The 23,749-nt window shown below is 47.4% G+C and overlaps 2 protein-coding genes and 1 long non-coding RNA gene across 3 annotated transcripts; 1 reads left to right on the forward strand and 2 right to left on the reverse strand.

Annotated features, from left to right (window-relative positions):
- Positions 1-1,099: 1,099 nt before the first annotated feature.
- On the reverse strand, positions 1,100-7,985 carry LOC310662999 (uncharacterized protein C14orf93; the record flags this gene model as incomplete). The annotated part of the gene is made up of 6 exons (XM_083410466.1): positions 1,100-2,682; positions 4,967-5,079; positions 5,597-5,700; positions 6,267-6,328; positions 6,520-6,765; positions 7,464-7,985. The coding sequence occupies 6 exons, from the start codon at positions 7,983-7,985 to the stop codon at positions 2,281-2,283; spliced, it is 1,449 nt and encodes a 482-aa protein (XP_083266592.1). The 3' UTR covers positions 1,100-2,280.
- A 129-nt stretch (positions 7,986-8,114) lies between these two features.
- LOC310663233 lies at positions 8,115-13,525 on the forward strand. The gene is made up of 2 exons (XR_014504412.1): positions 8,115-10,788; positions 12,779-13,525. It is a non-coding gene; the product is annotated as an uncharacterized lncRNA (long non-coding RNA).
- Positions 13,034-18,441, reverse strand: PSMB5 (proteasome 20S subunit beta 5). Its single transcript, XM_083410754.1, has 3 exons — positions 18,127-18,441; positions 16,611-16,917; positions 13,034-13,515 (listed from the first exon to the last, which is right to left on the reverse strand). Exons 1-3 carry the CDS (start codon positions 18,373-18,375, stop codon positions 13,217-13,219), a joined length of 855 nt encoding a protein of 284 aa, XP_083266880.1. The 5' UTR covers positions 18,376-18,441; the 3' UTR covers positions 13,034-13,216.
- Between the last annotated feature and the right edge of the window lie 5,308 nt (positions 18,442-23,749).

Here is a 23,749-nt window from a genome sequence, read left to right on the forward strand (position 1 = left end):
TGATAGGTTTTGCAAGACCTCTCTCTATAGATTTCAGGTTGTGTTTGTCTGTGGAGCTGAGATTCTATCTGGACCAGGAAAACATAGCCAGGGGACAGCCGTTAGCCCAGATCAATTAATGAGGAGTTTTACAAGTGTGTTAGGTGCCTTATGCATACCTAAGATTCTGAAAATAAGAAGTTGCCTCTTAGACCACCTACCCCTGTGCTCTAGGTGGCAGCGTATCTCCATTCCAATGTTCCTGCCGGTGTTATTTCCCATCACTGGAACCTGATCTTTACCAGTGACCTACTGTCCCATTCTTTCAATGCATTCTCTTATGATCAGAATGGAGTTTCTGATTATTGCTTGTGACTGTAAATAGAGACGGATGGATTGTCATAGAAACCAAGATACAGGGTCATGGGTTACGGAGAGCAGTGAGTGTCGAGAAAAGGAATAGAGGGCTGCAGCAAGCATAATAACACTGACCACTCTTACACTTTGCTTTTTTCTAGATCAAACAAAGACTGATAACAGGTGTCTGCCCAGCCAGAGAGGAAAAGGACTATCCATCCTTTTGTACTATCTAAAAAAAGCCACTAGAGGACAGTGATGGCTCAATAAATATCCAGTTTATGCTTTTGATACAGTAGTATGCATAAGGATGCTACTGTGGCCCTCTTTTGGGGGGCTGTTTTGTACCCCCAATGTCTCCACACCTGACAGCACCCTCTAAAATATGTTTCTCATAAGTCCATCTATGTACATAAGAACATAAGAGCTTGCTGGATCAGGCTAATGGGCCATTTAGTCCAGCATCCTGTTCTCACAGCAGCTAGCCAGGTGCCCGTGAGAAACCCACAAACAGGATCCAAGCAGAAGAGACCTCCTCAGAAGCATTACGGATTCTAGCTGTGGAGGCAGAGCATAGCCATCGTGGCTAGTAAAGTCAACAACAGCCTTTTCCATAAATTTGTCCAATCCTCTTTTACAGCCAATATTAGTTGGTGGCCATCACTGCCTCCCGTGGGAGCAAGTGCCATAGTTTAATGACAGGTCAGTGGTAAGACTGACACACAGTTAATTTGAAACAAATTCTTTTAAAAACTTGAGCCAGGCAAGTCAACACGTACTTTTACTTAGTAAGAACAATGAAGAGTCTCGTGGCACCTTAACACACTTATGGCGGCATAAACTTTTGTGAACTAGAGTCCTCTTCATCAGATGCATGAAGTGTTAATGACTCTTCGCTGTTTTGGCTGCAACATTCTAGCACAGCTAATCCTCTGGAAATTAATTAGTGTACATTTGTGTGAATTAACATATGCAAATTTTTTAAAAAACAACAAAAAGCCTGGTGTTTTACCGCTGGTAAAAGAGATATTTTTTCCCCTCCTGTTGTAGGGGACTTGGAGTTTGACAATAGAGAACCATTCCTGAAACCTAGCAAAGGGGAAGTTATCACAACAATGCTATAATAAAATCCAGAAGTGTTGTTTCTTAGCTCTTCTTCGTGTTCCTACACAAGATTTTTACTCTTCCTGCAAATGAGAGGGAGGAATAGGAACTCTGCAACTAGGAGGGGGGTTTATGAAGGAATAAAATACACACCTGCCTAATGTTTTCACAGATACAGGTGAGAACAGTCAACTTGGTATCACTAAATGTTTCTAATTTAAAAGCAATGGTATCAATGAAGAGTCAACCAAGAAGCACTCTAAGTGTTCTCTTAACTCTTGTGGTCCCAAAAGCAGTCTGACTTAGCAATGAGCAATCCCCATAATTTCAGAAAACATCTCAGACATTATTATCATTTTTTTGCGCTACTATTAACTCAATAGTATAACTGAGAGTAGTTTTGTAATGTGAAAGGTTCTCCAAAGTTTCTGATCCACCCAGTCCACAATGTAGTCAGTTTTTACGGAAATTCCTATTTTTTTTGAAGGTTGCTTTTATTGAAGGCTCAGAAAAGACTTAATTCCCTTTGCAACGTTGTACTCTTCATGTTCACACCGTCAACCTGTTGGGTATAGACCAAACAGCCACATCTTTGTGAAGGGCTCCTTTTCCCAGTGGTGTCCCTCTCTATCCTCCATTTCTTCTCTATCATGACCTAGAAGTAATAGCTCCTTATGGAGCGAAGATGCGTCTCAGCCCACAAATGCAACCTGGCGCATGGCAGGCAATTTGCTTCCCTCCTCCTCTTTGGGAAGATACTGAGTTCAGCTGGTGGTGATCCTGTATTCTCTCCTTGTCTTCCTTTTGGCTGCCATATTAAACACGATCAGCATTCTCAGGTCACTCATCCTTTTCCACTTTGATCTCAACGAATGAGCTGAGGTCAGGGCAAAAGCCTTTGTGGCTGGGCGGCCTAGGCGGTGTGCCCGCCCTGGCTCCTTCCTCTTGAAAATGGGGGTTGTAGAGGTGCAAGGGCAGGAGCTGAGCTTCAGCGGAGGGCAGGCGGTCAGAGGGCGACCCATAAACCCGGTTAGCTTTGGTGCCGTGCTTTGAGTTGGCATCAAGTCGGTAGCAAAGCTGAGTGAGAGGGGTAGCGCGGAATCGTGGGGGGCGTGCCACCCACACACCTGGCTCACTTAGGCTGTCTTCCTCGTCTGACATGAGCTCCTCCGTCACGCCTTGCCACAGACGCTGCTCTTCAGGGCCCAGCAGACGCGCCACCCCTGAACGATTTGCAAAAAGCTAATGGTAAGACAAAATGAAGCCTAATTAGTCATTCTAAGAATATCATCTTTGCCTACGCCCCTGCAATTACTCACCCCATCTGTCCTCACTGGTCTGTCTTTCCCAAATGTCTCTCCCTGCCCCCAAACTCCTCTATCATATACCTTCCCCCCCATTTTGTCCTCCCCCTAGTGTTGGAGGATTCCAAAACTCGGCTCTACCCGGGCCTGCCATATTGCAATCCCCCACCACCTTAAGAATTTGCTTCCTTGCTGCCCAGTGTCTTTTAAAAAGTAGAACCCGCTCTGTGGCATGTGTCTGAAAATCATAGCTTTCTGCTGCCCAGCATTTGACAAGCTAGCTTGGGAATCCGTCTCTGCAGCAGAAATAGAACACATGCTCCAAGGCCTGCAGTTTATAAAGCAAACACCTCTTGGCAGCTGTGGGTTGATGGGCTCATTTGCCCCACCACCCGAGTGTCTGCTCCCCTGGGTGAAGGAAAGTCTCTTCTGCTACAGGGAGGTCTCAGAAGAGAGTGAAGCTTTACTCCGAGGCAGGCTTCATTTTTCTTTCTTTTTAAAGGAAGACCAGCACTGCTTTGATAAATGATACTGGAAAACAAGTGGGATGCAGACATAATGATCCAGTTCCCTGGTTTTGTCTTCTTCCTTTTTTTTCTGTTCCAGGCTGCTGTCTTAGAAGCTGACACTTGCAAATAAGCCATATTGAACTCAATGGGCCTTATGTCTGAGTAAATACACTTAGGAACGAACTGCTAGGTAGGAAGCTAATTAGAATGAATAGTAGTTTGTTTAACAACTTGGATCAAGTGATTTATTTTTGACTGAGAGAATCCTCTCACCCTGCTAACAGACCAATCCTGTGCTTATTTATTCAGAAGTCACACTTTTTTCAATGGGATCACCTTATGTATGTTCATGAGACTGCAGTCTTTAAAAAATGACATTTCAGTTGCAATCCTAACCTATCCAGGATTATGCCATATTGGAGTCAATAGGACTTCTAAGCAGACATAGGATAGCACTACTCATTAAGGATTTTACCAGTTAAATCACTTCTAAAACTTCCATAACATTTTGTAAACCGTCTCCGGTTACCTTTGGCAACTTTCCATAAAGCATAAGCATATTTAACTCAGATGTAAGTCTCACTGCAGTTCGTAGGGCTTATTCGCAAGAAGTGTACATAAGATGACAGCCTTAAGGAGTAAGCTCCATTGAACACAGTGCCATTTACTTCTTAGTTAGGATCAGGTTATAAAAAGGGGAATGAAATGGTGTTGTCTGAGGAAATGTCGTTACGGCTGGAATCCAAGAACAGTCAGAACTCAAATGTTATGAAAGTCACAGCTGAGGAGTAAACATGCACTTATTAATTAGGAAATCTGAGTTATTTAACACCTAAACTGCTTGATGAAACTGATGGAATGTCTTTGCAGCAGTTTGAACATATATTTACTTCAAGTAATTTCAACATCACATAGTTCACTGAAGATATATAGCATTTCCCACTACATGTAACCTATTCTAAGCTGCCTTATATAATCAGGGTTAGAAAGGACCCTAAAGATCTATGAGTGGGGAACCTCTGGCCCTCCAGAGGTTGTTAAACTACAACTTCCACCATCCATGGCCATAGGCCATGCTTGTTGGGGCTGATGGGAAGTTGTTGTTCAACAACATCTGGAGGGCTAAGTCAAATCCCCCTGCCAATGCAGGAAATTCTCTGCTATAGCATCCCTGATAGCCATCTGCCGTCGGCATAAAAAACAAAGAGTCCAACTTCTGAGGCAGGTCTATTCCACTGTTAAGCAACCAATCCCATTCAACAACCAGAGTGTGTTGAGCAGAGATGAAATGGGCCTAGAGACCAGCCCTGTAATGAAAATTTGGAAGGAGTTGTGGTATGTTTAGCCTGGCGCATAAGAAGCCATCTTTAAATATTTGAAGGTCTGTCATAGATGACAGAGCAAATTTCCAGGGAATAGGATATGAACCTACAGTTCAAATTACAAGGAAGAGAATTCCAGCTAAATATTAAGAACTTTCTTAGTGCACCAAACCTATTCCTTCACCTGTCATATACAGTGTTGCTTCTTTATGTTTCTAACCAGAATATAAATGCCATTTCCTACTCCACTTCAGTGTGATTTTTGGAATTGATGGAGGAATGCATTTGGGCTTAAATAAAAAGAGGGGCAAAAAACTATTTTTGGTAGATAATGTAGTGTTGAGATAATACGGGAGAAATACTTCCTCAGAAAAATGAATTGGTCCCTTACCCGGTAGCGTCTACTTCGTAGTTTCTTCTCCTCCTTCTCCTTGAGTCCTTTGAAGGGATTCAGAGAGTTGCGATACTCACGCCGTTTGGTTAGAAAGTAGGCCACACAAGCACCTAACAGAACAAAAAGTGGGCAAAGCAATTGCAGGCATGAAAAGCAGGAACTTGAAGCACACTTGAGTAACCAGAGGATATTTATGTCTGCATGTCTGTGTATATGAACAGCCAGCATTTCAATGTCACCAGAAAGTAAAGACTTTTCTCTTTACCTGGGATTTTTGGCTCCTAATTTGAAGGGTGGCACTGTGGCCTCTTTTAGTGAGGTAGAGTTTGCTAATCCTGCCTTTTTTTGTGCATAGCTGTGCTTGTACATTGTCATTGGATATTCTGAACTTCTGAACATAAGTCACTTTAGTCACTGTCTAAGAAAAGTGACTGACAAATATCACAACAACAACAGCAGTAAGTTCCAGAGTGAACACCAAGAGAGATATTTATTTTCAGACCTGGAGTAAAATTTACTAGCAAAGTGTATAAGGATTACTCAACAGGTAAAAATGTTCTAGGTATGTTCTAACAATAAAATCCAGACATGAACCAAGTGAAGTGTTTTTATTCACCCTCATCTTACCTTTTAGTTCTTTGTCAGTGTAATTGTGGTGATTTGATACCAATTCATGCTTCAGTTTCTCCAGCAAGAATTTCACTACAGAGATATTCCATGAAGACTTAATGCTGGGGTGGGGGGAGAGAGGAAGAGAATGGAGAATCGTAAAGACTGGAACAAATCCATCTTCAAAACCCATATTTTTAGCAATGCCTTCAGCACAACCTCCAAGTCCTCATACCATAATCCAACTAACCCTAAGTACATTATTCTCCCATCTTTACCGTGACTCTCTCCTTCTTCTCCTTCCTTTTGTCTCCCATGTGTTGCATTCTATATTACAAGCCCTTAAGGCAGAGACCTCTCCTCTTGTAGTTTATAAAGCACGTTGCAAACAGTTGGCCCTATATAAGCATTAATAACCTGAACGTTATTAAGGTGCCTTAATAAGGGATAATAATAATGAAGGCTGACTATTCAGGATGTTGAGATTAATTTCAGTGGGAACATGGGTTGCCAGATCAATAAAGGTGTTCTGTGCTTCTATTAGCTATGCAGAAAAGACCAGCTTGATCAACCATGCAACTTCCTTCTCCCACCACAACACAGTGAGAAGAGAAGCCACACTTGTTGGTTATCTTTCCTTTGCAGTTACTCTTCCTTATCTTATTTGCCAATCCCACCCAGAGCTCACCTCTCAGAGCCATCAAACCTCTTGTCATTGGTGATGTGGTTGTGGACATTATGGACCAGTTTCTGGGAGAGTAAACAGAAAGAGATAAGTGCCCCTCCACAGTAACTCTGCAAACCCCAAGCTATTAAAACAGAGCAGCATGCCCCAGAAAGTTAATTAAAATAAGCTTTGCAGTGTCTAAGCTGCTGGGCCCATGCCAAGTTCCTTGTGAGACACAAGCTCCAATATGTGGCAGCTATCTAAGGCAACTAACCGAGAGCACCAAGTCCCTCTTGCGCCTTGCATTCTTCTGTCCCATGCTTCGGTTTCTACAAGGAAGACTTGCAAAGCCCAAAGAGAAACGTGGCTCCCCGCGCATGTTGTCCTCCAAGGTGATGCTGTTGGGGGATACCTCTGGGCAGGAGAGAGAAGGATCATCCAGAGGCTGAGAGGAGGGGGAAGGTGGTGTGGCGTAGACCCGTTGAATGGAGACATCTACTGCGGGTGGTTCTTCTGCTCCCTGAGAACAAGAAAAAGACTTGTACAACTTAATATGATATCCTTCATTCCAAACTGCAGCTACCCTTCCTATCGCAGCTGCTATTCCAATTCTACAGCTCTGACTCAAAATGTGGGCCTTTAATTAATCTCTGCTCTACTATCCTTTAAAGTTCCTCCAAACCTTCTTTTGTGTGTTTTCACGCACGCACACAAAACGCATTGGCCTGCAAACACAAGTGCGTAATGGCCAAACCACATAGCTGAATTTTAAAGCCTCTTTTTATCTTGCACCGACAAAAGTTCACAGTTGGCTCAAGTGGTACGGAAGGCTCAAAGGCACTTCTCATAGCCCCATATATATGAAAACATTCTAACACTAACCCACTAGAACGTCTGCCAATCACAACGTTGCCAATGCCCCTTAATCATCGCAAACAGCTCCAGCCTGACTCCCGTACCAGCTTTAGTATCACATATACAAATACACATACACTTTTAGCTCTTGCCAGTGCCCCCCAACCCCAGGCCACAACAGCAGAGCAGAGCTTGGCATGGCTCCCAGAATGCATCTCTCCTGAGCAGGTCATTGGCAGAGGAGGCGAGAGATGCCATCAAATATTCATGAGCCCATCTGTGTCTGACCGGAGGGACATGGGGACTGTGTGTATTTTGTGGGGTGGGAGGGACAAAGAAGCTCTTAATCTTCAGCCTACATACCCCGCCAAGCCCCCCAGGCCCCAGATGCACAGGCGAGAAACCCAAGTGTCCAGGTGGCCCTGCCGCCGCTCCCAGCTGCCGCAGCTCTTCAATGACCACCTGGACGCCACTTCTGAAGCCCTCGGCCTCTTGTTCCTCCTCATTCTGCTCTTCATTGTCCTCTTGCCGCTCCTCAGGACCACTCAGGGGGCTGGCTTTGACGACAGGGGCCGTCCTTCGGCGCAGCGTCCCCATTTCCTCCTCCAGCCGCCTCAGGGCTTCATTATTGGCCTTGGCCAGGCTCAGCGCCACCTCAGCAAGGCCCACTGCCTTCTCTACACGTTGATAGATGACATGGAGCAGTTGCTCTGAAGACTGTACCGCTAGCCCAGTGCCTGTAACCGTGATGGGGGTGCTCGATGAAGATGGTGGCGGTGGCGGCGTAGTCGCCCGAGCCCCCGGCTCCTGCTTGCAGGTGCAGCAGCAGCATTTTGCCTCTTTGGTGTTGGGAGGGGAGAACAAAATTGTGGCACTGAATGACATGACGGTGCAGGTTTATGAGGGATCCTTGGGTGTTCCCCAGCTAGTTCTCTTGCAGGAGGCAAGGCGAGCTTCAGATCTGGCCTTGAATGCTCTGCGGTGGAGGCATGCACACGGCACTGCTCAGAAGGCTGGGTCTCAGCAAACAAGAGGAAAGATATTAAAGAAATATTTCTAAGAGTATGACTGGAGCAGACAGCCATTTTGTAGTACATCTGAACCTACCTGCTTCTGATCATCTAAATTGCTTAGATTTAGGCTCTAACCTCTGTATACAGATCTGCTGTAGCCAAACCCAACAGGGTAGGCCATTTCATATTTGCATTCAATCTGATATGTCTAAATCTGTGGTTTGGAAACCCCTTGATGCAGTTGTAATGGCATTTGCTATATGCTTTATTTTAAACTGTATTTCCCTTGGTTCTTTTATTTCTTATATTGTATCAGGCTGAATTACAATTTGGATTCCATAGAATTCAAATTATAATTCAATAAATTTGAGAAATAAAAGAAGCAATTAAGATACAATCAAAAATCATTATATTTAAGGCAGACAAGCCACAGACCACCTGAATAAAAAAACCTCAGCAGACTATGAATCAGTTTGTGAACCCCAATCTAGATTTATGCTCAGTGTGATTAACATTAGGAGGGATTCAGCACTATCTTCCAGCCACCCGACTTGTCCATTTGGATCTATATTCACCCACAGCTGACCTCTTGTAAATCTTATTGCTTTTACAGTCTATATCTATTGATTATTTTGGCAGTCAAAGTCCTGCAATGAACTCAAGAGCTGAACTAGCAGTTCGGGTTTTGGCTACCTCTTTTCAATTTCTTTGTAGAAGCCCTGAGACCCTGCCAAAAGAAAAAAGTGGGGGGAAACCTCTGCTTTGTTTCAGTAGTTCACACTGTGCAACGTTTGTTTCTCCTCCTCAACAGTAGTTTGCTTTTAACCAGCAGCGCATTCAGCTCTTGCAAAGCACTTGCAAACAGCCCTTGCAGAACCAATGTTTTTGAATCTCCGTAACTGGGGACGGAGGAGGGGACCGAGTCTGAGGTGATAATGGAAAGTAAAGCGGAGAGGGGAAACTATCCGTCCCCATCCCTAGGAAGCTGTCCCCCTTTTCCAATTTCAACTGCTCGAAAGTGGTTTTAAAGTTCATGCAAGACATCTCTTTGCATATTTAAAATTCGCAACCCCCAAGGCGGGAAACGTGTCCGGGGCTTCTCCTCATTTAGTTCTGCGGCCCAACGGTTTCGAATCCTACGCTCCCCAGCATTCCATCCCGCGTGTGCAGCGCCCGGGGTGGGGGCGGGGGGGGGGAGGCAGGAGAAGCAAGAGCGCCGCAGTCGTGTACGAACGGCACAGCCCTCCGTCCGCCCCGCCGCTCTCCGATTGGCTATTGCGGAAGAGCAGGAGGGAGCCGATTGGTTGCAGACGGTGGCGCCTAGGCCCGGGGATAGGAGCGAGGGGCGGGGGAAAGGAACATGGACGGGGGAGAAGGGGGCTCTCTAAGGAGGTCCGCGAGGCTGGGCCCTTTTCAAGGCCGCCTTCCCCACACTGGGTGGTCGAGGGCTTTCCTTTCCGTGGCCCCGCGAAAGGCGCCGGTCATATTCTACGTTTTAAAATCCAATATAAGGACATGTCAAATACCCAGTAATTACACACCAACGACAACAACGTATAAAATAAATGATTTCCCCCCAAAAAGTTGCCTTGCCTGGGGTATCTTCCAAAATGGCTGACCAGGCCCAAGGTCATTGTCAAGACTCGAGCCCCACTGGCATAAGTCCTGGCACAGGGGCACCAACCATGGCCTTGAATAAGAAACCCACCACATTTAAATCCTCATTTTCTAATAATATTGTTTCTCCCTCCATTTGTTGCTGGGTTTTATTGCCCCCCTGCCCACCCAGTTACTGGGTATCTGATAAGTATTTTCCCTATTAAGTCCTCCCTCAGCTGGTATCCCTGACTAGCAAAGCTGTCTGTCCCCAATGGGCTTGTGTGTCACTCACAATTTTAAAAATTACGTGGCCAGTCTTTCCCTTCTTAATTTACCCTTGCTTTCAAAGTGAAGGTTAATTTATTACTTGGGGGAGGGGAAATATTGACAGGCCTCACAGCGCCTGCTTCCCAAGCACCTGACACAAGCCTTCCACACAAAATACTATACAGATCCTCCAATTTATTAGCTGCCATGTTCCCACTGCAATGTCAGGGCTAGCACACCCCCAGGGTCATAAACACTTAGAGTACTCTTTTATTCCAGGGAAGACAGGCGAACTAATGCCAGTGTACTGGAAGAAGCAAAGATCAATAGTGTCGAAGCAATGATTCTTCAACATCAGCTTCATTGGACTGGTCTTGATGTTCAAGTGCCTGATTATTGTCTTCCAAAGCAACTACAGTACTCTATTCCGAACTTAAAAATGGAAAGCGTAATGCTGGCGGTCAACAAAAGAGGTTTAAAGACTCTCGAGGCAAATCTATAAAAATGTAGTATAAACACCAACAATTGGGAAACACTGGCCTGCTAGTGCTCCAGTCGGAGAACAGCCTTTACCAAAGGTGTCATGGGCTTTGAAGGCACTCGAACTCAGGACGAAAGGGAGAAACATGCTAAGAGGAAGGCATGTTTGGCAAACCCTCACCGTGATCTACTCCCACCCAGAAACAAACCTGTCCCCACTGTAAAAGGATGTGTGGATCCAGACTTGGCCTCCACTATGTTCATGGAAGGCAATCTTACTCGGTTATGAGTGATCGCCAAAGAAGAAGAAGAAAACCCTTTTATTCCAGGTTAATTTAAGTCCAAAATGATTCCGCAGCCAGTCACTAATGAAAAATTGGGCCGAAGGAAATTCACCGTTTCACTGCTTTACAGCAATCCTGACAGGGTGAACAAAAGAATTAATAATGCATGTTAGCATATTTGTCACCCCAAATGATATTGAATAAGCCCCCTGTGCCTTTTCTAATCACCCTCTTGTAGAAACAAAAGCATGATTAGATTGAGACGAGAGAAGGTATATTTGATTAAAAAATCCAACGCAGATGCATGCATTATTCCTCTGCAAGCCTGATCATGTAGACACACATCCTGTGTGCCTAATTAGTATACTCACAGCCTCACCTCTCCACTTATTTTCCTATCCGCTCTTCTTGAAACACCATTTACCTCTACAGCATCACAGCCAAATCACATTACTTTACACAGCGTTAAATAATCCAGACTAACTGCCTTGTTATTAATGACCACTACTAATTCCCATTAAAATTCTCACATCATCCACAATAAAATGAAGAAAGGTATTCCCCCCCACCCCCATTCTTTAAAGCCCCATAGCAGTTAAAGGGCTTGGAGGGGTAAACTAATCTATGATCTACGATATCTGAGTGTTACCTATTTTCCTGTACACTTATCCATTCCTCAGCATTATATAGACCTCTTTCTTCCTCTTCGCTATATCCATGTACAAAAACCTCCAAAGCTACTGTTTCTGCATGTACATATATTTTCTGCCAAGCATATCCCTGCTCTCCTGCTTTCCCCCCTCCCACATTCTGCCACATACAAGCCTCTCTCTCCCTTGGCGTATATTTTCCCTGGCAAGGCCAAACAAGGGATTGGGGTGCCTCCCTTTTCAATCCCTCCCCAGATCCTTTCCCCCCACCCCCACCCCACTCCCAATTCCATCCCACACGTCCCTGGGAAAAGGATACTGGAAGGTCGTGCAGCTCTTTGTATTCGTGTGTGTGCAAAGGGGGAGGATGTGCACCCTGCTGCCAACCGCCACACCCCCATGCTCCCCCCTTCTGCCCTGATTGGCCAATCTCCTGTACGCACACAAACACACACCAAAGCTGCACACGCATTCCTGAGCAGGGCCCCAGCAGGGGACACCTAGACTAGCTGGGCACTGCCAATTTCCCCCTTTCCTGGACATGTACAATCAGGCTGTTTTTTATTCCTCCAATTTACACTTCCCTTTGATCCTTGCCACCCTCTACTTCTGCATGCTATTTTGTTTCTCAAAGCCTTCCTCTCATGCTCCTGCTAGTCCCTCGTGTTTCTTCCTTCTATATTTCACTCCAAACTGTTTCTGTTATTGCTCTCCCCTTGGCTCCTGTGTACACACAGCTTTCACCTCATTGCCTTCCTCCTTCTGTTCATCCTTCTTGCCGGCTCTCCCCTTCAACCTTTGCAGCTGTACCCCCCGACCCAATCCAGGAAACCCCTTGGCCCATGCCTCACTCATTTTGTTGTGTACTGTAACCCTAATTTTCTTCCTCTCCACCCACTAAACAAGCATGGGGGGGCAGATTTGGAAAAGGAAAGGCCGTTTACCCAGGAAGGTTTCTTTTGTTTTCGACTCTCTACAAAACTACGCCTCCATCTTGGCTGCTTTGTTCATTCTATTCCTGCTGCCCTGCAGCTGGCAATAACCTTTTCTGTTCACATTAGGTTCTACGCACTGCACACACATCGCTCGCGTCAATTGGGTGGGAACCAGAAAATCCAACGGTGCATAAAAGTATTTGGGATGGCTATGCTTGGCGAGGGGGCCGGCATGGGTTAATATTGGCATGCACTTCTTCATCTACGACTGTCAACATTCAACAAGCATAGATTTGGGGTGGGTGAGGGGGTGGGATCCCTACAAAAGGCAAGGGACTGGTTTGCTCAAACGTGTGTGAAGATGCAAGTGAAGGTAACGTGGGCTATCATGGGGGAAAGGAGCAATTATTTAACAATCGTTTGACTTCCTCCCTCCCTTGGTAGCGGCAGACACGTATGCTTCAGTGCCTGTGGGAACAGCCGACCTTCTGCTTTCTTGCCTAGGAACAATGAATTTCAAGAGACATTTATCTCCCACCTCCTGTGCCCAATCACTAACGCCCACAGAGGCAGCCAGCATGTTTGCCCCTCCAAGGCATCCCTCCGTTGGCAGGAATCCAAAGCCAACAACACACCTCTGACGGGACTGGAGTAGCCAAGATTTCCCTTGCCCACTCTCGTTTTTCAAGTGAAGACAAAAAACAGTTTGGACAGCAGAAGTTTAATTCTGAACAAGGAAAAAAAAACCCAAATACTACATGAAACATGGGTTACAAGCATGAGACATCTTTCCAGACAGCGGCATCTGTGAGTCCCGCCCTTCCTCCAGCCAACAACCCTTAAGAGACCCCAAATCAGCACCCCAGCTTTCTCCCAAAGTCCATCATCTCAAGCGACTGCTTCTGTGGCTTTGTCATTATATAATTCATGCAGTTTGGACACGTCGTCGCTGGAGACACGGACCCAGCCATCCTGGCGTACGTGGTAGAGGTTGACTGTGCCCCCAGAGTAGGCATCGCGGTATGTAGCCTGGTAGATGGCGCGACGGGCCAGATCACAGGCTTCTTCGACGGTGAGATCGTTAGAGTAGCCACGGTCCATCACTCCGTATGCGTAGACAGAACCGGAGCCCACCGAGAAAACTTTGCCTGAGATGCGGTTCCCTTCACTGTCCACGTAATAAAGGCCTGAAAGGCAGGGCAGGGAAGTTTGTGTTACTGGGGCTTTTCAGAAAATCATTACAATTATCGTATCAGCACCAAAGTTTGCCTTGCACACCCTTCTCCCCCCAAATGATCTCAATTTCTATACCATCATGTATAGCACCATGTTTTTAAGCAGGTTGATGGAAGGGAGCCTTCAGTCCTCTGAGCTTCTTCCAGCAACCATCTCCAAGTTTCAACACCCAAGCGCTACAGTTCCTGATGCTGCTGCATGTTTCCCAACATGGGGCTATGCAACATCCAAAGGAAATGTGGCAACTGGAATGCTAGGCTAGGGGGGTGTACATTTATTGGGAGGAGCTATAGCTATGCATTTTGTACCAAGCTCAAGGATAAACTTGGCCACAGGCATCTTCTGCCCAGTATTTCCTGCTCTAATCAGCCTTCCTGGACCGTTGACAAAACCCAAAAGGATTAATCCTTCAAGATCAGTTTCCTAGCCTGATGGAACAAGCCACACGGATACCTTCACAATGAAAACACTGGGGTTTCCCTTTCTATAAAAGGAGTTGCAACACACAGCTATGTGTCCTGTATCCTACACCAGAAATGTGGAACCCGTAGCCCTCAAAATGTTGCTGGTCTCCAACTCCCATCAGCTCCAGCAAGCATAGCCTATGGTCAGGGATGATGGAAGTTGCAGTCCAACACCTGGAGGGGAAAGGTGGTGGTCCTGGGAAGAATGTGCTTTTAAGTGTGTTTAGGTGGGGGGCGGAATCCTTTGGGGAATGTTAAATGAAGAGGCATTTTAGGATATCCTGAAATTGCAGGCACTGATTTAGAATGAAGTGGGGGGGGGGGTTGCACTGAGAGCACAGCCTTGGTGATGGAAAGGGTAGAATATGATGTAGAATATGGAACAAGATGCCCAAGTCAGAGGATTAAAGGAAAACAGAAAGGTTTATATCCTAGTCCTTTGCATACTTGGATGCAAAGTATCACTGATTTCAGGGGAACCAAAGACTGCAGTTCCTCTCAGCCCCAACCATATTTAGACATATTGGGTATTCCACATGGAAAGACAGGATGTAACAAACAAACATATGAGAAAGGGATTTATCAAAGGGACTAGTAAGTGCAAACACTGAGGAAATTAAAAATGTGCAGAGCCCATGTAAATTCTTTGGATTTTTTCCTCCGGAGAGCAGCCAACCTGGCCCAATGGTCTGCTATGCAAATATTAAAAGGAGACAAAACCATTTTAAATAGGATCACCACACTGTGATTCTACGCTGGTGCAACCAAGTGCTTCCAGAGGAAGGCCTTCATGGGCAACAAGTACTGGGTACCAACAATCTATGTGGGGATTGTGGGGATTTTCCTGCTGACAAATGCAAGCCTAGTCAACTTAGTACATACACCCTTCCCCTGGTATCCTCCAGAATTCTTGGACCACTGCTCCCATCAGTCCCAGACAGCACAGCTGTGGACTAAAATATCTGGAGGGAACCAGGTAGGGGAACATTTAGGAAAACCCATTGTTGCTGTACCAAAGCAACAATGGCTGTACCAAGCACACACCACCTCCCTAGTTAGCATATTCAACCTGGAGGCACAACCACCCTTGCTTCTAGACACATTTTTACACAGCCAGAGACTTTGCAAGAGTTTCTAGCAGCAGCCCTGCAGAAGCTAAATAGGTCGGGGGTCTGATCTGTGCCTGAATGGGAGACCCCTTGTGAGCCCTACATGCATCATCTTAAGTTTCAAGATGGAAGAAAGCAGGATATAAAATAATATACTTAATTGGTGAACCATAATAACCTCACCACTAGCAAGTTGGTTGTAAAAGTGCAGCAGGGTTCGGGAGAAGAAAGTTGCAGCTACGACTACAAGTGAGACACTGGCCCCAACTGTCCTATATATTTGAAGCAGCATCATACCATTTTAAACAGTCATGGCTTCCCCCAAAGAATCCTGGGAAATGTAGTTTGTTAATGGTGCTGAATGTTGTTAGGATGCTCCTATTCCCCTCACAGAGCTACAACTCTCAAGACCTCCCAGGGAAGAGGGGTTGACTGTTCTGAGAACTCTGACTCTTGTGAGAGGAATATAAGCCTCATAAAAACTCTCAGCTGTTCCCAGGATTCTTTGGGAGAAGCCATGACTGTTTAAAGTGGAATGATACTGCTTTCAATGAATGGTGCAAATAGGGCGATAACCAGTCACTTCTCCAACAGTGGATGCTCAGGTTGTGAACGTGATCCGTGCGAGATACACGTTTGCAACCTGCAGCATTCGCAACCTGCAGCAGCGTGTCTGCACACACGCGGATTGCGATTCGGCACTTCTGCGCAAAGCACGGTTTAGTGCTTCTGCGCATGCGCAGCCGCCGAAACCTGGAAGTAACCCGTTCCGGTACTTCTAGGTTTCAGCGGGTGCGTAACCCAAAAAAAACACAACCTGAAGCAGCTGTAACCCAAGATATGACTGTGATTTATCCAGGTATCTGCCAGATATTTTAATCCAGTTAGCAGGGCAGTATGTTTCCTATGTTACTGGCTCCACCTCCCTACAGAATTGAACACTTACCTATAAAGAGTATTAACGTGCTGTGGTTTCCCAAGGAAGTAGAAACAAACAAAAGTGAGCTAGAGAGAGCAGGAGCCAAAGTATCACTTCCTACAGCAAATGCCAATGTAAATACAGACAAGGATTGTGGAGTCACCAGAACATAGGGGTGGGTACGGGCATGATCAAGGGAAATACAGTCATATCTCGGGCTGAAGTGGCTTCAGGTTGAGCGCTTTTGGGTTGCGCTCTGCGGCAACCCGGAAGTAACGGAACGTGTTACTTCTGGGTTTCGCTGCTCATGCATACGCTCAAAATGACGTCACGCACCTGCGCGGAAGTGGCAAATCGCGACCCACGCACATGCAGTTGCGGGTTGCGTTTGCTTCAAGATGCGAACGGGGCTCTGGAACGGATCCCGTTCGCATCCTGAGGTACCACTGTAGCGCAAAGGCTAAATCTGGGTAGAATTTAGTAAGACAGGGGAGTGGAGAGGACATTTAAATCTTATGAAAGCCCCCCCTCCAAGAAAAATGTGGTGTCCTCACCTGGCCCTCGCTTGTCCCAGCCACAGATCATGGTACCCATAGAGAGCCCCATTCCCTTGTACTGATACACCATGTTGGCCAACAGCTTTGAGGCAGCAGCCACCGATATCTGCTCCTTGTTGCGGAGTTCATAGATGCGACACTGCCGTGCCAGCAGCCGCTCCCAGAAGCTGCAATCGGCTGCACCACCAGCCATGGTGCCCAGCAGGTAAGGGTTAATCTCGATGACCTTCTTGACCGTCTGCGAAGCAATGTAGACACCTGCTGTTGCCCGGGAATCCACGGCCACTATCACACCATGCTGAAACTGGAGGATCAAGGAATCAAGAGGTCAAGATAATGATGAACAAACCACAAAGGATACACACAACCAGAATGAATGGCAATCCAAAGTGTGCCCACCCTGCTTGAAGGCACCAATGCAAGAGGGTTCCTCACACCCTATTACATGGTCCAGGTGATAAGATACCATCCTGAGGTGGTACATTCACCTGCCAATCCAGTATGGGATTTGCCAAAGCAGCCTACCTCTGTCTCAACCGGAATCACCAGTCCAAAAGTACACCAGGGTTTGTGAGGCCAGTATCCCTCTGCCTCAGAAGTGCCCACAAAAGCCCATTAATTCTATTCTGGAAAACTCAGGTGATAATCTCAAAGTGACTTTTGAAGACAATGCCACCCTTTGCCCACCTTATCAGGTCTTCCGTTTCCTGAAGCCTTTCCTTCAAGTGAATCTCTCTCTACAAAGTGTGCCTTCCCAATTTTCTATGCCCCCAACTAAACCAACCTATTCTCCCAAATTACCCCAATATGGACTCCAGTATCCTTCGCACGTATCTCAACACCCGGTTCAGGCCTCTTATTCGCCACCTCCAACTAACTACAGCCACCACCAGCCAGATCTCTTTCTTGTCATCCCTACTCCCAGGAGAGATTATATATTTTAAGTCATTAACATTCTGTACTACTTGTTCTGTAAACCACCTTGTGATCCTCAGATGAAGGGCAGTATATAAATTTAATTAAACAAACAATTATCAATATTATTTATTAAATCTGTATACCACCCTTCACCCACAGATCTCATGGAGACTCACAATCATAAAAACACAAATTTCATAATGAAAAGCCCAGAACGAACTCACAACAAGCACCCACCACCCTGTGAGGCTGAGAGATGGTGACTGGCCTAAGGTCACCCAGGGGGGCTTCATGGCTGAGTGGGGATCCGAACCCTGATCTCCCGGGTCCCTGCACTTTGCCTTCCACGTGCAAATAATAAAAACAGCGAAGAACAGCTTTGCGCAAACAAACAATATAAAGATTTCAAAACCATGGTTTGTAATCCAATGCTGGCCGTACTCAAGAGAGGACCCAACTCATTCGTCTCAATGAGTCTTCTCCAAGTAGGGCTCACCCCCCCAAAGCGATGCATCCAACCCCCCCACCCACTCGCACCTAAAGCGCCCCCTCTCAGCCCCCAAAGGGGCGTGTCCCCCCGCTCCCCGCCGCCCACCTTGAAGGCCAGGGTGGTGGTGCCGTGCAGCAGCTCGATCTTGGCATCCCCCGCGGCGGTGCCTCGGTCCAGGCCGGGACAAGGGGCCGCCAGAAGCAGGGGCATCCCCGAGGCCTGGGCCTCCGCCCCATGGCCGCCCCCACCGCAGGTGCCGAGCGCGGGGAGTCGGAACTCGTTGCCGGCCCCGAAACCGAAGAACCCGGCCCTGTTCACGGGCAGCTGCGGCTCCAGCAGGCTGGCCAGCGCCATCTTGGATAAGGGCTAGTCACCGTGACTCAGGGCCTACAGCCTATATAGGCTCCGGGCGCCATGTTTGGTGTGGGCAGAGCTCTGGGGAGCCGCACGCCTATAAGCAAGCGGCGGGCGCCATCTTGGTTGCGGTCTCGTTCTCATTTCACGCCGCGCGTGAGAGGTTGGCTTCGCCATTTTTAGTGAGGGGGCAGCGCCGTTGCCTGAGGCTTGCTGGTACGAATAAAAGGCCGGGCGCCATCTTAGGTGAGGGCAAGGCTAGACCTGAGAGACCGGTTGCCCCGGCGAAAGCAAATAGGTCAATAGAAGGGAAATGTGTCAGTCACCGTCTTCATTTCCGGGGGGGGGGTGTCGTTTGGGGATGGGAAAGGACGAGTGCTTTTATCTCTTTACATTCTGAGCAACTAGTGAAGTTAGAGGTTGGACTAGATGACCCACAAGGTCCCTTCCAACTCTACAATTCTAGGATTCTAGGACAAAGGAAACGAGTTTTTCTTGTATGGTTGCAAGATGTGCAAAGTGCTAGTTTCGTTTCCTATGGAACTCACCGCCACATGGTGGCATGGAGGCCAACAACAAATACTGGGCTAAAACAAGTAAACAAGATAGCCCCTCATTCATGATTGGACAGTAGTAGCTGGGGAATCCAGAAGCAGAATTCAAGTACCCTGAAGTGTCTGATCTTTGCAAGTGTGAAAAATAGAGGTTAAAGACTCATGTTCAATTGTGCCACTCTTCTTCTGAACTATTAATATTATTAAATTTATTTTCAGCTTTTCACCATCTAGGTCCCAAAGCAGCTTATAAGAATAAAATGACAAAAGCAAACAGAATGTAAATAATGAATTTAACCTCATAAATTTTAAAAAATCAACCTAAAGCATCAGAAAATGTAAAACTTCAAAGACGCAGTCATGTTGCAAAGGCCTCCTGAAATAAAACAGTGTTAACCAGGCACCTGAAACTCAGCAGGGATAGTGACAGACTAACATCTAGTGCAGGAATAGCTTACGTGGTGCCCTCTGGACCACAGCTTCAATCAACCCCAGCCAGCATGGTCAGTGTGTCTGGAGGTCCTGGGCTGCCCAGTCGACAAGACCCCCCCCCCCCCAGCCTCACTGATGCAGTCATTGAAGTTATTCAGGGCTTTATACACTAATTCAATAACTCTGATAGGGATCCGGTACAAGTCTTTTAACACCGGTGTCCTATGTTGATGATAGGCAGTTCCCATCACCATACAGAGCCACAGCACACTGCACTGGCGAAAGCTTTGACTGGAGAGGTCAGGGAGCAGCCAGTATCCCCACATCTTTGGTATCAGCCTCTTCACCTTCTCCCTGGCACCATCGGGGTGGGGGGGGGGTGAAAGCCTCTGAGATGGAGCGTATGCATTTACACATGGGCTTCCTAGAGATGGCACTGCTCTCCAGCGAGCCTGAACGCCGTGAACTTGAAGGATGCTGATGCACGGAGACAGGATTCCCTTCTACCATCCATCGTGCCCCAGCAGCTGCCTGAGCCAATGGGGCAGCTGGCTCAGCCTTTTTGCTTCAGGTGGTGGAAAGGGAAAACTCCAAGCCTGCATCCGTGGTCCCTGGCAGCTGCCTGTTAAAGCCCAGAGGAATGCAAGAAGAGCCAGCTGGACTGAGCCAAAGGCCCGCCTAGTTCAGCGCCCTCTTCTCACAGTGGCCAACCACATGCCCATATGTTGCCCTGCGTACAACAGCTCTCTCTGCTCCTGTGGTTTCCAACAGCTGGTATTCAGGAGCAGCCATGGAGGCAGAGCATAGCCATGAGGGCTAGTAGCCATCGATGACCCTCTCCCCCAGTAATTCGTCTAATCCTCTTTTAAAGCGACGATGGTGGTCATCACTGATTCCAGTGGCAGCAGGTCCCATAGTTCAACTCTGCAATGCATGGAGAAGTTCTTCCTTTTACTGCACGGTCAGGGGGGAAACGGGACGCGGGTGGCGCTGTGGGTAAAAGCCTCAGTGCCTAGGGCTTGCCGATCGAAAGGTCGGCAGTTCGAATCCCCGCGGCGGGGTGCGCTCCCGTTGTTCGGTCCCAGCGCCTGCCAACCTAGCAGTTCGAAAGCACTCCCGGGTGCAAGTAGATAAATAGGGACCGCTTACTAGCAGGAAGGTAAACGGCGTTTCCGTGTGCGGCTCTGGCTCGCCAGAGCAGTGATATCATGCTGGCCACGTGACCCGGAAGTGTCTCCGGACAGCGCTGGCCCCCGGCCTCTTGAGTGAGATGGGCGCACAACCCTAGAGTCTGTCAAGATTGGCCCGTACGGGCAGGGGTACCTTTACCTTTTTACCAGGGGGGAAACAATGCTGTCCAGGGTTGTAAAGACTGTGGAGAGAATAATTGGGTGCACTCTTCCCACCTTGGATCAAATATATGCTTCCAGGTGCCATAAGAAAGCTGCAGAGATAGCGCAGGATAGTGCGCACCCTGGAAATGATTTCTTTCAGCTTCTGCCTTCTGGAAGAAGGTACAGGGTTATAAAGACTAGGACTAGCCGCCTGAAGAACAGTTTCTATCCAAATGCGATTTTGGTTTTAAACGCATTATGATGAGTCTGTATGGGAGTATATTGTATTTAAAAATGGGGTATCAGGGGGCTAACCAGGTTGGGATAGCTGGGATAGCAGGCTTGTTGGGTTTTGAATGTCCTATGTAGATTTTTCAATTTCATTGTTCTGTATGGGACAATGACAATAAAGATTATCGTATCGTATTGATTATCGTACCTGCCCTGAACCTTCCAACATTCAGCTTCATTGAACATCCATGAGTCCTAGAGTTACGACAGAGGGATAAAAACTGTTCTCTGTCCACTTTCTCCATGGCAGACATCCTTTTATAAACTTAACTGTGACTTGAATTTACCACACACACACACGCACCCCGTGCCAAGTTCGGAATGCATTCACACTTACCTTTTCTGCTGCAGTTAACTTCTCCGGATTGTACTCCTCTGATAGTTCCAGTGATAAATGCTCTGCTTCCCTTTAATGCAGCGTAAGCACTAAACATCTGAAAAGGAGCTTCTGCTTCCCATTAACATGGATGTCTCTTGTCCTACTCTTTTCTGCTGAAAATGCCTGTTTGCTTTGTACACCTTTAACGGTGCTGAAGCCAACTGTTTTGGTCTTGGAGGATAGGGGACATCCTCCAAAAAAAGCCGAACCGCCTGCACTCCCTTTCAGCACCAGTTTCTCTAAAACGTTTTACATGCAGAGGGTCTCTGATTCAGACCCCAATGGCGTCTCCAGCTAGGGCTGCCCAAAATCTTGCCAGTCAGTGCAGGCAATACTGAGCTAGGCAGACCAACTGTCTGAATTAGCATAAGGCAGCATCCTGCAGTTGCTACCCATAGCAGGGTCATCCAGAGGTCTTGGCTATCACTGAGCTAAGTGTGAGCCCCCCGCCCCAACAAAGGTCAAGGCATTTCTGGAGAGAAAGCGGAAAGGAGCCATTAGTGCAAGGCCTGGTGACAGAGGGTACAGGATCGCCCCATCACCATGTAACTGGATCACAACCAGGACTGCCCTTTGAGGGTCTTCTTCACACACCCCTCCCATTCCCTCCTGGCTCCCACATTCCCCCACCCACTTCCCCCAGTCCCACAAGCGCTAGGTGGGTGCTGCTGGGGGACTCGGCATCACGTTTCGGTGGAGCACGCGGAAGGATGCATTTGAGGGTGACAGATGCTGACAGGGCAGCGTCTCTTTTAGGTCAGGGCGGGAGGGAAAGGAGAGGTAACCCTCTCGGTGCTGGGGCCCAGTTTGGCTCAGGGTCCCACTTTTGCTAGGCCAAGGTGTCTGGGCTGCACGATGGGCTACCTAATCGAAACTGAGTTGGTCGATGCCCGTTTTGCGCTGATGGGCCATCCTTGCCAATAACTGGTGGAGACAAGGAAACGAAGCAATATTTATTATGAGCTAAATTGCAAGCAGCAAAAGCATATTTGATGTGTCTGGTTGTATAATGCCAGCTGCCAGTTTGCTCTCTCAGAGACTGTCCTAAAGCAGCTTCCCAGGAGCCAAACACAAAAGCAGATTGCAGCCTCTGCCAAGAAAGAGCCCCATCGCTTGTGCCTTTGACGTGGCACTGGGGACGCGGCAAGGGTGAAACGTGCTTTATTGATCTGACTGGGCTTCCACTCAGCCCCCGACCCAAACGCTTGGGGGAACAACAATACCCTCACTTGATTGTGATGGCTCTGGCTGTAGTGAGGTTTTGTTGTGGTGGTTGCTTTGCAAAAAGAGAGACCTCGATGCCAAAATATATGGGACGTTCTCCTTGTGAAGAAAGGAGATGGTCCCAAGCTAAGGTCCCCACATCTCCAGGTAGGCCTGAGAGAAACTCCATGCCTGAAACCCAGTGTGTGATGGGCGAGTGTGTCAGACTAGGCCCTGGAAAACCAGAATCCAACGCCCTGCTTGACCATGAAGCCATTGCTTCATTGCCTGACGACCTCCCAAGGCTGGCTCAATAAATGTTGCCGCTTGAGGCAGAACAGAAAATGGCACACACAAACACACCACCTGAAGCAACTGGAAATGGCCTGGGGAAGCTCTGGCATGCTGAGGGGGAAGGGAGGCTAGAGAGGAGCAGGTGGCGGATGGGGGCCTGGCTTTGCCACCCCTCTCGGCTGTCCCCACCTGAAGCAACCGCCTCACCCAGGCGCACGGGTCGTCGTTTGCAGGGATTGAATATGGAGGGAGGGGGAGGAACCACACACACCAGCTCATGCTCCTTGGAGAAGATGGGTTGTCAATGCAAGAAATAAGAATAGAGTGGTACCTCGGGTTAAGTACTTAATTCGTTCCGGAGGTCTGTTCTTAACTAGAAGCTATTCTTAACCTCAAGCACCACTTTAGCTAATGGGGTCTCTTGCTGCCGCCGCGCCGCACGATTTCTGTTCGCATCCTGAAGCAAAGTTCTTAACCCAAGGTAATATTTCTGGGTTAGCGGAGTCTGTAACCTGAAGCGTCTGTAACCCGAGGTACGACTGTAAATAAAATACGCCCAGTCAGCGTAGGGTTATCCTGGGCTAGATGGACAAATACTCTGACTCAAGTCTAGGGCAGATTCTCCGGTCTCTCTGGGGGCCCAAGAGACGGAAGAAGGAACCACCCTGGGACAGAGGCGCTCACTCACTAACTTACTATGTTATCTAGGCTCTAGTAACCTCTAGGTTATATCACTGTATGCATTACACGTAGGGCTGCCTCTGAGGATGGTTCAAAAACTTCAGCTGGTGCAAAATTCAGCTGCCAGGTTGCTCATCAGGGCAAGATGGTATGAGTGTATACAGTGGTACCTCAGGTTACAGACACTTCAGGTTACAGACTCCGCT

This window comes from Podarcis tiliguerta, assembly GCF_965153285.1.
Source record: "Podarcis tiliguerta genome assembly, chromosome: 13".
Taxonomy (NCBI): Eukaryota; Metazoa; Chordata; class Lepidosauria; order Squamata; family Lacertidae; genus Podarcis; species Podarcis tiliguerta.

Coding starts and splice junctions, on each gene's coding strand:
- PSMB5 (XM_083410754.1), bottom strand. CDS start 18,375: ATGGCGCTGGCCAGCCTGCTGGAGCCGCAGCTGCCCGTGAACAGGGCC. Junction 16,918..18,126: donor CCACCACCCTGGCCTTCAAG/GTGGGCGGCGGG, acceptor TTGATCCTCCAG/TTTCAGCATGGTGTGATAGT. Junction 13,516..16,610: donor CTGGGACAAGCGAGGGCCAG/GTGAGGACACCA, acceptor CCTGCCTTTCAG/GCCTTTATTACGTGGACAGT.